The sequence below is a fragment of the Oenanthe melanoleuca genome, chromosome 1A, assembly GCF_029582105.1.
Source record: "Oenanthe melanoleuca isolate GR-GAL-2019-014 chromosome 1A, OMel1.0, whole genome shotgun sequence".
NCBI lineage: Eukaryota > Metazoa > Chordata > Aves > Passeriformes > Muscicapidae > Oenanthe > Oenanthe melanoleuca.
Genome location: NC_079334.1, coordinates 46,790,298 through 46,805,328, shown reverse-complemented (window position 1 = coordinate 46,805,328; position 15,031 = coordinate 46,790,298). Strand labels below are relative to the sequence as shown.

At 38.8% G+C, this 15,031-nt stretch overlaps 1 protein-coding gene across 6 annotated transcripts in view; it reads right to left on the bottom strand.

The window, feature by feature from the left end:
• The window catches only part of MET (MET proto-oncogene, receptor tyrosine kinase), an 87,935-nt gene that overhangs the window by 13,565 nt on the left and 59,339 nt on the right, over nt 1-15,031 (bottom strand). For all 6 annotated transcript variants that reach the window (XM_056515496.1, XM_056515511.1, XM_056515488.1 and 3 more), the window contains 4 exons: nt 9,922-10,140; nt 4,083-4,229; nt 1,949-2,105; nt 989-1,129 (listed from right to left, as the gene is read on the bottom strand). In XM_056515496.1, the coding sequence (XP_056371471.1) occupies nt 989-1,129; nt 1,949-2,105; nt 4,083-4,229; nt 9,922-10,140 (664 nt within the window). The remainder of the gene's footprint in view (nt 1-988; nt 1,130-1,948; nt 2,106-4,082; nt 4,230-9,921; nt 10,141-15,031) is intronic.

Sequence of the window (15,031 nt, the reverse complement as noted above, 5' to 3'; positions counted from 1 at the left end):
ATTTCAGGAGTAAATATTTCAGTAAATCCAGGAGTATCTATCTGAGATTTTTTTTTATCAACAGCATGTTGTTCAGGTATTTCAAATTGGTTTTGGTTAAAACCTTTCTCCTAACATTTTGTGTGACTGAATGAAAGAACTATGTTTAGTTTACAACAATTTCAGCCTGGAATGATTTCAGTGGAGTCAGGGAGCTGAATTTAGTCCAGGGTCAAAACCAAAAAAGGGTTTTGTTTACCAACAGAAATTATCAGGTATCTTATTACAAAAAGTAAAAAGGATTGTACAAACATGCTTTATTTATTTCTGCATAAAACTTGTGAAATTATACAGCATAAAAATGTATTTGGCATAGAATTATTCTTCCCTGAGACTGGCATAAGGGTGCACATGGACCTCCATTCAATTTGATATAGTCTTCATATCCTTTTAGCTTAATTTTTAAATTAACATTTCTGCATTATACAGTGTCCCATTTCACATTAATGAGGGCATTAACAGACAGAAGAATATCAGTTTACAAGACTCCATGTTCCATGCTGGGCCAACAGAACTGCTTTATTATAACTGTAGGAAGTCACTGGGAGACACTAAACCTACATCCACTTGATGCTATTGTTAAAATCAGCCTTTTTAGAGTGGATTTGCACATGGTGGGATGGATCTTATGACAACACAGAATCACTATGTACACTAGCTCCCAATAACCTGTGGAGCACACTTATAGAGTTTTTACTAACTGTATTTTATTTATTCCTTCAGCCTGAGTAAAAGTAAAAATCCTTTGCATCTTAATCTTGGGAAGCAACTGAGAAGTTCAGTTAAAATAGCAAGCCTATGAACACACTAGAGTCCCAAAAATGCACACACAGACAAATCAGCTGAGAAACTGAAATTAGGATACTGATCAAAACAGCTATCATATGAAGACATATGAAAATCAGGATGTGTAAAATATCCTCCATATTGATTCCTAAGAGAGGCATACCTTCTAGAAAAGTTGATCTGTAGTCCACAGATTCACTTGAAACCATTTCTGTTGTTGGACTTACACTCCTTGCACTCACCAGCCTGTCCAGGTGAGGAGTGTGCACTCTGCCATCATAACGAACCAGGTCACTTCCCAGATCTGATGGGGGAGGAGAAAGCAATGTCAGAAAACCCTCATGGTTTTGGCATGCCAATGTTGATTTATCTATTTATTTAATTCTAGATGTTCTGCTCTGCTGGGAAGAGGGTCAGGTTGTTGCTGTGGCAGACATGCAGGACTTGAACTTGAGCTGTTTTTATAGTGAAATATTTTCTGCAAAAAAAATCTTGTGTTGAAGACCCACCCTGAGCTACACTGGAAGGTCAAAGACAGCTTTGAAGACTCCAGGTCCAGCTTCATGGCCTGACTGTGATAGTGCACCAGGACAAGACTTGGCTATACCCTAGCTCCCCTCCTCCTCCCACCTTACACAGTGTGGCTGCTCTCACTGGAAGGAAACCCAGACACAGGGGCCAGAGAAGAACCTGAGTCTGAACAAGTTCCTGATTTGGGGTAAAAAGAGACCAGGAGACTGCAGCACTCTGTGTCTTGCACAACTCAGGCACAGCCTGGAGCAATGCAAGGCAACTGGATGAAGCTGAACTACTTGTGATTCCATGCATGTCGTTTACTCGTCTCCTCTTCCAAAGCTGGTTAGGGAAAAGAAGTTACTGAGTTTTCCTAATAGCTCAGAGTTCCTCAGAAATCTTTCTGCTTAAGGCATAATGTGGCCCTTCACCCAGCTGAGGCTCTTGCCAAGCACTGAAATGCAACTAAACATTGGGACTTGATTGTGAAACCTCTGCTGACAGGTTACAACAGGGCAATGCATGGCAGTTCAGCAAAGCATAAAATCATGTCAGTTTTCAAAATCTAAGATAATAATGGAATTATTTGATGGGATTGACTATGATGGACCTTTAATTTGTTTTTTCTTTCTTCTCCAGAAGAAAACCGCCAAAAAGATAAAAATTAAGATTGATGTTGAAAGAATTCCAGCAATTAGTCCCGTGAAATTCTGATCTTGCCGGACCAGCACTTTTCCGATAACTGTTGACAAAACTTCTTGCTTCCACTGAAAAAACAAAGAAAAGAAATGATTTCCAAAGACAAGTAAGGACTAGATTATTAGTACTAAAGTATGAGCTGATATGTCCCATATGTATCAAATCTTGATTTTGTGACGCTGTACTGAGATAAGACACTGTGAATGGAGAAATTGTTATATTGGTGTACATGAAAACATGTTAATGACTCATTTGTCACATTCAAGAGCTCTGGTAGTGACACAGCATAGTGTATTTACTCACATGCACTGTGGATAAATGGGTTCCACTGTTACTAGATGCTGATTCAAAATGTTAAATGCATACTTTTACTCATATGGGCCTAGGGCTATATGGGCTGAGATGTACATTGAGAAAAACAGCCCAACTGTCTTTAATGTGTGTCCTTCTAGCATAAATATGCTGTAACATCAAACTCACTCTCTTGTTGACAGCGTTCTTGCATTTTAGTTCCCAAGGTCACGTGAGCCTGTCCCTTGCCAGTTTCTAGCTTGCTGACAGTTTAACAAAACAAAACAAAACAAAAAAACAACCCAAAAACCAACAACCAAGCTAACACCAAGCAGCTAAAAGGGAAAAACTGTTTTAGGTCACACAGCACTAGCTCAGTCAGTTGGAATGCATTTGGCCATCTTTTCTCTTCCTCCTGTGGAATTCATCCCTCTGGGTACTGTAATGATGGATTTGCCCGTCAAAAGAGCAAATTTTCTTCTTCGCTGGGCAGACTACAATTTCTGAGCCTCCTTGCCAGTAAACAAGTAGAAACCTTATTTAACCCCTTTATGTTTTGTTCTTTTCTTTGTGCATGAAACGTGCCACACATATCTGTTTCTTAGAGGTTAAGAAAATATCATATAGTAGAACTAATTGAATGCAATGTTAGTCCTGGTTGCATGTGTAAAAATACAACATATTAACTGGATGCAACCTGTGCACAAATATTATATGAAACTAGGCACTTAAAAATCTTGGAGACCTCCATCAAAAGGAGAGCTGCATCTAATTTTATAGTTTGCCTGATGTATCCAAGAAAATGAATACTTACTTTAAAAAAGAAATTAATATTAAAACAAATTACTAGTTACCATATTAATAAATCAAATTAGTTATTACTATTTACTTAGATTGCAGTAGCACATAAGAATATCATTCACAGCCCAGGATCCTGTGAGATGAATGTTATAAAGACACAGAAAAAAAATAGATGTTCCTGCTTAAAAGAGCTCACATAGACTTTGACCCTAGTCATACTTACATGACCAGCAAAGTCTCCACTGTTTTCAGTGAATCAGAGTGCAATTTCATATTTTAAAGGTAATCCCATTCCAATTTCCTTTTTTCATATATTGAGAAAAATACAAAATTGTGATTTATTTTTTATCTTTTAAAAAGATTTATTTCTTATTCTATAACAAAGTATGTCTACAATTTAAAATTTGCAGTAGCACATTGAATGACTCTAATGAGACCACCTTTAAAGCAATGACTCAATCATTTGTCCTAAGTGTCTTCTTCTTACAAAAAGAATTGAAATTAAACTATAAAATTCAGATTAAAAAAAAAAATCTTTCAGGAAAGATTTGGTCCTCTTGACTGCAGCAGAATGTTTTGCTGAAAAAAGGACCAGTGAGTTCCAATTAAAACTACTCAATTACAGCTTCTCATTCTTCCCCACATGTTTCCTCTTGTGTTTGGATTAATAACTATAATTTTATTTCTGTGCTTAGCTCAGGTCCTACTTTGTGCCTAAGGCTCCAGAAAGTCTCTGTACAAACAGGTAGCAACAACAATGATGGCCACATTTATTTTTAAATAGCTGATATTATTTGAATTTCCATCCCAAACAAACAGGGATAGAGACAGCTCTGTAAGCACAGGCTTAGGCTTAAATTTTATTTAGGCTTAAAGTTTATTGGTTCAATAGTGACACTGTGAATAATAATAAAAATGGCATTAATATCTCATGTGTGGTGTAGTTGCCTCACCTCTATATTTAGCTCACTGTTGGATTTCAGGAGATCACTGGGAACCGTACAGAGAATTGATTCAGACTGCAGGAGAAGGTTTTCACAGCTTTTATTTCCAACTTTTAGCACCTCGCCTTTAACAGCTTCTGAGTCAATATAATTTCCCTTGGAAAAAAAAAAAATCAATTTCATATTACATAACCATCTCATAGAAGTTAAGTAGTTAAAAGCCTGGAAAATATTTTAAATGAAAAATAAATTGTGAAATTAAAGACTAATGAGAATTTACACTGTCCTGTCAATATGCATGTATGGGCTTATTTCATGTAAATGTGACTTTGACAGACAGGCCAGTGTAGGATGGTAGACTTTCAGATAAAATCTGCTGTCATTCATACAGCTCATACAGACTTCTGAAATTGTAAATGTCTGAGGGATTAATCCCATTGGTCATGTTTGGATTTTTGCATAATTTGTTCAAGAAAGGACACATTATGTAACACTGTTGTTTACACAAAACTGGCATTATATTATCCACAAGCTAAAGGCATCTCAAACATTTTGTTTTGCAAGTGGTTATGGTAGCAGAAGTGAAGCTTTCAAAAAGAAGTATTTAATTATGATAATACACAAGTCTGTTAAAATCATGTTCCACAGACCAAAAAGGAAAAAATCTTAGTAAAGACGAGGCACGAAAAGTACACTTCTTACCCAAAAACCTGCTCTCACATCCCAGACTTGGATGAACAATTATTCCTTCTGATAGTGTGACAGCAGAAACCAAAGGTCAAGTTTAAGATCTTTTGTGCTCAGGAGTGCATCTCTATTTAAGAAGCTGCCCTAGCCTGTGCACAGCCCAGCTCAAGATGAAAGAAGAGGCATATTAACTGGGATTAGAAGGAGAGAAGGGAGTATGGGACTAATACAGGCTATTTATATGGGCTGGATCTGGGAGTTTTCCATGAGAAGGGAGGAAAGTAACACAGCTGACACCACTGTGAAGCCTTGTATATTGGAAAGGAAACAAGAATCCCATTCTGAGGGGCAAAAAATAATCTTACTTTGGCATGTTTTAGATCTGCTTCAGAATGAGACTGAACCCTGGGAAAATTGTAATAAATGTATAGGACAGCCAGTTTAATGTCCTATTTTGATGGCAAAGCCACACTCCAGGTAAATGCTTTTTAATAGCTGGCCATAAAAGTCCATTTTGCACTTTATCTTCTGTCTAATTAAAACCATTCTGTTTGGCGTCAAGTAAGAAAATATTCCTGGGCCAGGGAGCATATGAATGCTTAGTGCTTATTAGTGCAGAGACTTGGGGCAGATTGTGAGCCACTCATGTTCAAATCTTTCCTCTGAATGATGTACCTCAAAAGACTTGAATTTAATTCTTCCATCTTCAGGATAAATATATTATCCTGAAGAGTGTGGTTGAGTGGTCTCTTCTTCTACACCAAAACCCAGAAATTTTTCTCCAAAACTGATGAAAAAATAAGTCATATACTGATATTTCCTAAGGTGGTCTTTAGCCAGTTATAAAGGTGGTAGCTTTTACTTACTTCTATGACCATGGCATTACCATCAATATATTATAGTTTCAAATATATTCACTATGATATCTATATATAGTGAGAGTTTCAAAATGCTTTCAGCTGTGGTTTTGCTCTTCTTGGGACAACAGAATTTCCCTACCATTTTAAGAAAAGGGGGAAACTGGCTCCTGTGAGAACTGGACAGAAATATTTGCTCTTTTTAAATGTGTATAACCCCCTTCTTGATGAGCAATACCCTTGAATGCAAGCTGGAGAAGTTAATCTTCAAGCTGTACTGGGTAGCTGTTGCAACCCAATCTGATAGCACAGCCACCTCACAACTTTAGATAGACGGGAATAATTTGGGTAAAAGTCTAAAAGCACAAGAAGAACAGTAAACTAACTAAGGTTTGGAAATTCTGAGACTGGAATCTGAAGCATTTTTGAAGCTCCTAAGCAGAGAGAGCAGGTTGACTTGAGCAGAATGAGGAACTGCTGCAGCTGTAGAGATTCCTCCTCAACTTGCTCAAAAATACAGTTTCCATATTGGTCTCTTTTGGACCAGGTTTTGAGAGTAAGAATTTCCTATGTGAAGTGAAAGAAGATTGACAATAGAGTGACCTATGAACAGGCAAGAAGATTTCCTTAAGATTGTCTCATAAAGAATAGGTGCCATGGCTTAAGAATAGAGTAGGTAATTTATTAAGTCTTATCCTACTCTGAGTTTTAAGTTTTAAGACAGAAGTGTCAGAGCACAGCCAAGATCTCAGATGTGCTGTACAGTATGCCAATTGTTACACACTGAATTATAACTGTGCTATATATTTCTCTAGTGAAAGATTTATATTTGAAAATATACTTAACAGTGCACAATCACAACCCAGAAGAGACCAGGCCACTGGGCTAACTGAAGAAAGATGCTTTTCTTATTTATTTGTTGCTTGGTTTTGTTTTATACTTTTTTTTTTTTTTCACAGCTAGGATGCTCTGGGCTGTCAGCAGCCCAGCCTGCAGGTCTGGATCAGTGGCTTCTGGGGGAGGCAGCAAGTGGACTCTGTCCTCTTCAGCAGACTCAGCAGTGAAACACCAGAATTTCTCCTGCCCTGACAGCTTTCCACATTGGCAGGAGATGGGAGCACTTCTGAAGTGGTGACTTCATAGTGTTGAAGCAGAGTTGTCTGGTACCACTGTCATGACCCTTCTGACCGGCATGGTGGGCACCAAGAGACTTGAAAGAGCCACATACTTGGCAGAGGAAGACAGTGATGATGTGGGATGTTGAGAGGCTGGCACTGAAAACAAGGAAGACTGGCATTTGTGGCACACAGTGCTCTGTGTTTTAAATAGAAAACCTAATGTTTTACTGTGTATAACATTTTCTTACAAAAACGTCTTGTGGTCATCAGGGGAAACCAAAGAGAACATTTCAATCGGTACCCACTGTCATTTGATGAAAGCCAAATATGTCACACTAGATTAGTTAGATTGAAAAACTTGTGATAAAAGCTCCCTCCACCCCTCTGAAACTAATTAAGAAAGAGATAAAAGAACTTTGGTTTGGTAGAACAGACTGTTCACTGAAGCAAGCTGCCATTTAATTTCATGCTGAGCTTGCTTAATTACTGCACAAAATATGATCATGAGGCATGTAAACTTGTGTGTGTGTATTTTTGAATGTGGGTATGGGGTGAGGGAAAAGTGTTGCCAATATGGCTTGTAATGCTCTTTTGGCTCCTGGCTATAATTTATGAAAGTTGTCTCACTGTTTTGATAGAAGCATCCCACTATAACTAATTCTATTTAGAGGAAGATGTCAAATTGGTGCCTGTTCATGCTTCATTCTAGGAGACCAGTTCTCACTAATGCTGTTCTCCAGCTGGTTGTCAAGAAACAACCAGGACTTTAGGCTTAGGGAGACATCTGCCTTGGGTGCCATCACTACAGGTCAACACTACAAAATTGTGCCTTTGGTCAGTTGTCACTATCACAATCCTCAGTCAGCCTTTCTTATCTAAATGTTTGGGGTTTTTTCCCCAGCAATAATCAGCACTAGAGACTTTTTCATGGAGAATAAAAGAGTAAACAAAGTAGGGAGTTAAAAAAACCAGCTTATTTTTGACCCTCAGTGTCTCTGAAGATTATAGAGCAAGCCCTCATGGACACACTTCCAGGCAGAGGAAGGACAAGAACACGACTGGGAACAGCCAGCACAGGTTTCCCAAGAGTGTGTTTTGCCTGACCAACCTTCTATGCAGACAGGATTGTCTCTCTAGATGAAAGGAGTGCATTGGAAAAGTGAGCCTTGCTTTTAGCAAGTTTTGCAACCTAATTTCTCCTACCAATGAAAAAACTTAGGATGGTATGGACTGGATGGATGGTATATAAAATGAGTGAAAAACAGATTGGACAGAGATCAAATCTTCATCTGTCAGTGGCTGATACTGGGACCAATATTGCTTGAAATCTTTTTTGACAGCTTGGACAAAGGGATAGGACGCACTGTCTGTGAGCTTTCAGATGACATCAGACTTAGGAAAATGACTAATATACTGGACCATAATGTGAAATTAAGCAGCAGTGTGCCACTTTAGTGATGAAGGCTCAGCACACCTTTTAGCAGCAGCAAAGCCAGTAGATTGAAGGTGATTGCTCTGCTCTGATCAGCACTTGTGGAGCCACACCTTGACAATTATGTCAAGTCTTAAACCCCACAGAAAAAGAGAGGTACTGACAAACTGGATGAAGCACAGAAGAGGGTCACTGAGCTCAGAGGGGATCTCAAGTATGAGACATACAATGCAAGGGTAGTGGAGCAGAGTGTTTCAAAGCTGTAGAATCTCCATTCTTGGATATTTTCAAAACTCATTTACACAAAGCCATAGGCAGCCTGACCTAATTTTCATTTTAGCCCTGCTTTGAGCAATGGGGTTAGACTATGAAGACCTCCAGAGGTTCCTTCCAATCTACATTATTCTGAAATTTTTCCCAAATTAGTCCTCTTTCCAACTGGTTGATATGCATGACCTGGAAAATACTGGAAAACACTACTGTCATTGCACAGAGGCAGTGAGCCATGCAGCAGCTATATACTCCCAGGTCTCTGCTGACCCACACACCAGAACTCTTTCTAGCATTTCTCCATAACTGAACAAGAGATTTGCTCTTCATTGAGGAAGAAGTGATTGTATGGCAAAGAGCTCCAAGTAGAAAAAAACAATGTAAAAAGTAAAAATGAGACCAATTATTCTTTGGTATTTGCTCAAAGCACTTTGCAGAGATGGATTAATATTCAGAGTTTGACTGGAAGTCAGCATGGCTGACAGGAACTCTGAAGTAATCCTTCTGATGTCTTGCAGCCCAGAAGTTGCCCCACTGGACCACCCTGGAGTCAAAGACCTTAGGGCTTCAAGATTTCTTCATTGTGAAGGGAGAGAAGTTTTGGCTTACAGAGCTGTGCAGGAGTGACACAAAGAGATGACCCAAGCATTAAGACTGATTGTCTTCCATAAAACATTTTTATCAATTATATTTTATATAAATTATAGATAACTATGTAAATATCATATAAATACCAATAAATTTTTGTAAATTAGAAATATCCATATTTAGACCTTTTCTATTTAGTACTCAGAAAAAACTAGAGTTCAAGAAATTGGACTCTTGCAGAATAGATTTAACTTTCTCTGCAGCACAGCAGTAGAGAGCAACCTGTGCTATTGAGGGCCCCAAATTCCTAAGAGATGCTTCTCAGTGCTGTGCAGGCTAATCTCAGTGCACTCTGAAGAGGCATTCAGCATCAACTTTGCATTTTTTATGGATCCATAAATATTTAGGCTACAGCAGTGACTGATCCTCATGAGTGACTTTGTGCACAGGGCAGAGTTTCCCTCAGCTCAGAACTAAAGAAGCCAGACCACATCTTTTGTGAGGAAGGGCACATGGGCATGTGACAGTAAGAGCAGGGCTCGTGCACAGACCACATACTTCAGGTTCTGGGCTGCTGGCCATGTTTAATCCTGAACTGCTGGTGCAGCTTATTGCAATCAGAAGCTGATGCAGTGTGGTCCTCCCATGAGGACAAGGAAAACCCCTCTCCCACTTCACCTGATGACAACAATCACTCTGGTACATACATCTTTGTTTTCAGTCCTGTGTCTTTTAAATTGTAACAACTGGGCTCAGGTGGATGCAGTACTGAACACAGTGCTCTCTCTGCCCTTGCTTTCTTGGGGCTTCCTTTATTTCATCAAAAAGTCTATTCCATGCTGTGCTGCTGATGTGCACTTGCAAATAATTGAAAAACTTATTTCAGCATTTCTTACCTTAATTTCCAGAACATTTTGGTTGCCTCTTGAGATGAACACTGTCTTTTCAAAATGCTTAAATACAGGATTATTTACGTAATCAAAATCAAAGTAAAAGGAGCTGACACCATCAAAAATAAAGAACACTTTGGTTACAAAGGGTGGTTGGAGATTGAAGGCTTTCAGTGAAGGTGTTGTACAGCAGATTATCTCTGAGCTAGAGCGGTGGCTGCACGCCTGTAAGAAAAATAAAGAGGTAATTGCAGTATGTACATGCATAGGAAGTCACTGATTAATGCAACTTTCTTTAACAATACACATATATTGAAAAAATAAACACCAAGGTCTTGTTCTTCTTTAACCAAAGCAAAATCCTGATCAGTGCTACACAGCGTTTATGTAGAGCTGGGAGAAAAAGCATAAAAACTTCATGTCAATGGTGTTTGCACTCTTGTTGAGGAAATCTTCAAGTAAACAAGCTTCCTGGCTTGATTGTTCACAGCACTTTTAAAGTAAATATTTTGCAGATAATTAATGGAAAATAATTTCCAAAGCCAAGGACCATCAGAAGGCTAGACTGGTGTACTGAGCAGCCATAGCTCAGCTTACCCAGACTGTCACAGTGACTGCAACACGGATTTCTCTTTCTTTTCCACTGCCAAAGCAATAGTAAGGGACCAGAGGACGAGGTAAAAAGTCAACAATGCTAACTGGAACAGTGGAAAACAGAAGTAAAGCACTGTTTACCCACAGTGTAGCTAAGTCTGTATGTTTCCAGAAAGGCACTGTGGACTGTGAGAAAGGGCTTTAGAGCCAAAGCCACTGTGGATTCTGGACCACAAAGCTAGCAAAGTGTATCTTCTTTCTAAAGATGTGTATTCAAGGCCCCAGATGTGTGGCACGTGGTGCCTAGGCATGCAGACATGCGAGCTCCTGCTGAGAGTGCTGACTGTGGGACTGGCTTTGCACTGTACCTCGGACCAGCAGGGACAAGAGGTTTGCCTGACACCAGGCATGAACCCTCACTCTGCCACTATTCCTCACGACAGCCTGCACAGGGGAAAGCTGCCGGTGCAGCCCATGCTCAGAAGACCTTGCAGAGGATGCTCTGTGCTGTGGGGATGTGACCCAGTACAGATGCAGGACTCGTCTGAACTGCCCTTGCAGCTGACAGAGGGACAACAGCTCATCCCGAGGGGGTTTCATCTGATCCACTGCAGACAACAATCTAATCTTTAATTACATTAATGGTGCTCTAGAATGTCAGCTTTGTCGAGACTGTGAAGGTTTCTAAAGGAGTTCTTTGCTTATCATGTCAACAGCACATTTACAAACCCCAGAGGGAGGCACGGTGCGTGCTGGACCGCACCACAAACTGCGAGAGCCGGTTTGTTATTGTATCGTCTACTCCCTTCCCTGGGCTGCTTTCAGGCTGCCTACCAACGATGTGGTTGAAGGACTTCTGGCACAAACAGAGCTGCTTCAGCTCACAGAAGTATTTCTCTTCCAACTCTACAAACCTGCTGTAAGTAGTCCTTTGTGCACTGTGCCCTGAGAGCAGAGCAAAATTTTAATTTTTTAAAAAAATATTAAAGAGCATATCTGACATGTATCCCAGAAAGAATGGAGCTAAGCTCCTCATCATTATAAATCTTACATTTCTTCAACAAGAGATTTCCTTGGATGATCAACAATGCTCTTGAATACCTTTGTGCATCCAGAGAAGGCCAAAATATATACTTTTATGTTTTGTTTTTCAAAATAAAGTTGTTCTCATTATCAAATGCTGCCTGAAGGAGCTTTGAAATTAGTTTAAATTAATGCAATGTAATTTTGCTGTTTCAATTCAGTGACATAACCACTCAGGCTGTATCAGCTATATACCCACATTAGCTTGAAAAGTGGGATTAAATTAGCTATCTGCAAATCAGGGCTTTCTGTTATCACCATAGCAATTCATGTTTCTGTGAATAATATTGTGAAATCTTGAATCTGCCAAGGGAAACATTTTCAACACTGAGCATTGCAGTTTAGAGCTCCTACGTGTCTGTGAGCTGGGATTTCAGCGCTCAGTTAAATAACTTGGTGGAGCTCTCTGTGATGCCAATGGCATCACTTGCACCTGTGTGTCTAACAGCCCATTTATATTCCCAACAGAAAATCAGAAATATTTTTGTAACCCCCATGTCAAAAAGATAAACTGTGGGACACAAGACAAGGAAGAATTTTGCTCCACTTGCTTATCTGAATACCTCGTTATATGCCACTGATCATATCTCAGGCTTTGTTCTATCACACAGATCTAGAAATTAATTTCAGTTAGTATGGAAATAATAAGATGCATCATTAGTATAATGGGTGCTCAAGCCATACTGTTCTGTGATATATGAATATTCTTTAAGGTATCTATCATATTGTGTCGATTCTTAAAAAGGATTACTAAAATATATATAATTATAAACCCAAATATGTCCCAAGTAATCATTATATTTATTTGATTAATGTAAATTCATTAGACTCTTTATCTACTGTAGAGTAGTGATGTCCATTAAATTAATAGCAGTGGTATTCATAACTTTGTTTGTGGCTATCTATTAGAATCAGATACTTTACTTCATCAGGCTGGTCTCTGAAGCAGAAGCTTTCAGAAAATGATAAAAATCTAATAATACTCTTTGGAGGGGATGCAATGTGACTGATTGGTAAGGTCAAGAAAAATCTTATTTGCAATGCCCTTATTGGTACATGATTTGACATGACATTTTTACCTTGAAATTGGTTTTAGCAATTGAAGAATATGATGGTTTAGTTTTCAAGAAATATTGGATTGAGGACCTCCAAGAAAACCTCCCTAATTCAATCTATTGCCTTCTCAATTAAGATACTGCCTATCACCCAGCACCTTTAACTTTTATTTAATTAAACTTAAAAGTACATTCACTTTAAAAGCTAAGCCTACATTTTTCTTGTGACTATAATCTGCATCTGAAGACAAAGAAGAAGAAAAAAATATAAAAATTATGGAGCATTTCACAAGCATAAGTAAATGCTATACCCCAAAGGGAATAATAATCCATTGCACAATGCATATGACTCATCACTTAAGGTATGTATTCTTGTTCCATTTGTAAAATATGACCCTTGAGGCAATTAATTCAAACCTGACCTACAGAACCTGAAATTCAGAGCTCAATTCAATTTTTTTTCATCTGATAGAACAACAGGAAAAGTATGAGGGAGGACCTCTAAGTTCCAGAGGTCTCCCAGCAGCTGACCCAGATTAGAGAGGGGCAGTTGGATGTGTATTACAGAATCTGCAGCTGTCAGAAAGCAGAAAAGGGCCAATTTGTCCTTTCATAAAAAGTAAACTTTTGGAGTTCCAGTGAAGAATGAAAGATGAATGAAGTTAAAGACAGAAGTTGGAGACTCTCCAACTGTCTTTGCCAAAGGATGATTTCTTAATAGAAAAAAAGAAAATACAGGTCCAACATGGAGAGCAGCCCATTCAGAAGACTTTTCTGTGCAAAGCAGCAACACTCAAGCAGTACCCTGAGGGTTTTTCTGACAATTCATTGCCTTTTGCTGGCATTTTGAGTGGCACAATGGATTATCTTAATGGACTGATTGCCTTTTTATTTTTGTTTTTTTCTTGGATGAAGGCATGGGAGATGATGCTTCTAGTCCATCAGATCATTGGACTGGAAGTTAGAGTCAAACCTCTCTTGCTCTGGGGTCTGAGAGGCAGCCCCTGGCACAAGATGATCAGTGCTGACTGGGAGTCCAAATGGGATTGGGATGGTCAATGTACCTTGCAGCACTGCATCCCTGGCACCCTGGTGATTTCACACAGTGGGATTTCCCTGACATCCCTTTCCTGGGCAGGAGATGTGTGTGAGATACAGATCTGGCACAGAAAGAAAGACAACTTTTCCACTTTGTGGGGGAACTCTTCACTGGCTTCTGTGGCAGCTTTGTGCCATGGAGTCAAGACAGAAGATCCAAGGCTAGGTGTCTTTGGGAAGGGAATCATTAATATCTTCTATAATCACACATTCACTACCCACACTTTACAGGGAATGTATTTTATCATTATTTAATACATTTAAGGTAGACACTCACTGCTGAATTCTAGGCATCTTGATGAATGGGTTGCTTACAGTCCTGTAAGCATTGAACAAACTTTAGAGTACTTTAAAATTCTCCTGTATAACAGCAGGAAATGGCACCTGGCAGGGAGAAATTATGAAATGCTGAAGAACATACAAAAAACTGCTTACTGAAGAGATAATTAAAAGTCTATGGAAAGAGAAGATCTTACATAGCTACAGGGTCAGTTGTTGAAGGTCATGTATTAAAAAATGCTTCTCCCGAGTTTTGCAGCCTTGAATATCTTGGGACATTCATTGTTAGAAGAGATTAGACAGTAGGAATATATATGCAAACTAGTTAATAGATGCAATATTGAAAATGCTACAAGAAAGGATCCCCAAATGACTTGTTCACTTTGGGGGAATCAATGGAAACTACAGGCTCTCAAAAAAAAAAAAAAAAAAAAAAAATTATTCCCAAGTGCTTCAGAAGCAGAAGGATCATCTAGCATGACTTACTGCACAGGTTCCTGATCAAACACCATTCCAAACTGTGCCTAGGGTTTTTCTACAGGGACAACAAAAGGAGGGAACAAGCTGCTTCCCTGCCTGTTTACCTCACACAGGAACTGGACATGTGGACAGAAGTGAGAAGGTTTCTGTATTCTTTTGCATTCTCTAGAGCTCTTGGAAATTTATGCAGCACTGCCTAAATTCTTACTTTTTTCCCTAGTCAGAACTAATGTTCAAAAAAACTCATGAAATAGAAATTATAAAGAAACACATTGCAATTATTGAAACATATGGTTCAATACATTTTTTTGCTCATTGAAATAAATTCAGAGAAGGCAAAATGTATTATTTTGACAATGCTAACACAAAATGTAATATAAACACAACTAGTGTGAACATAGTACTGAACAATTTTAAGGAATGTAAATAAAAATGAAAAGATGACTGTAAAATGGAAACAAGGCATTTTTTGCTCTATAGAAGAAAAACTTTCAGAGAACTAAGTTGAAAGAACTAAGCTGAAAAGC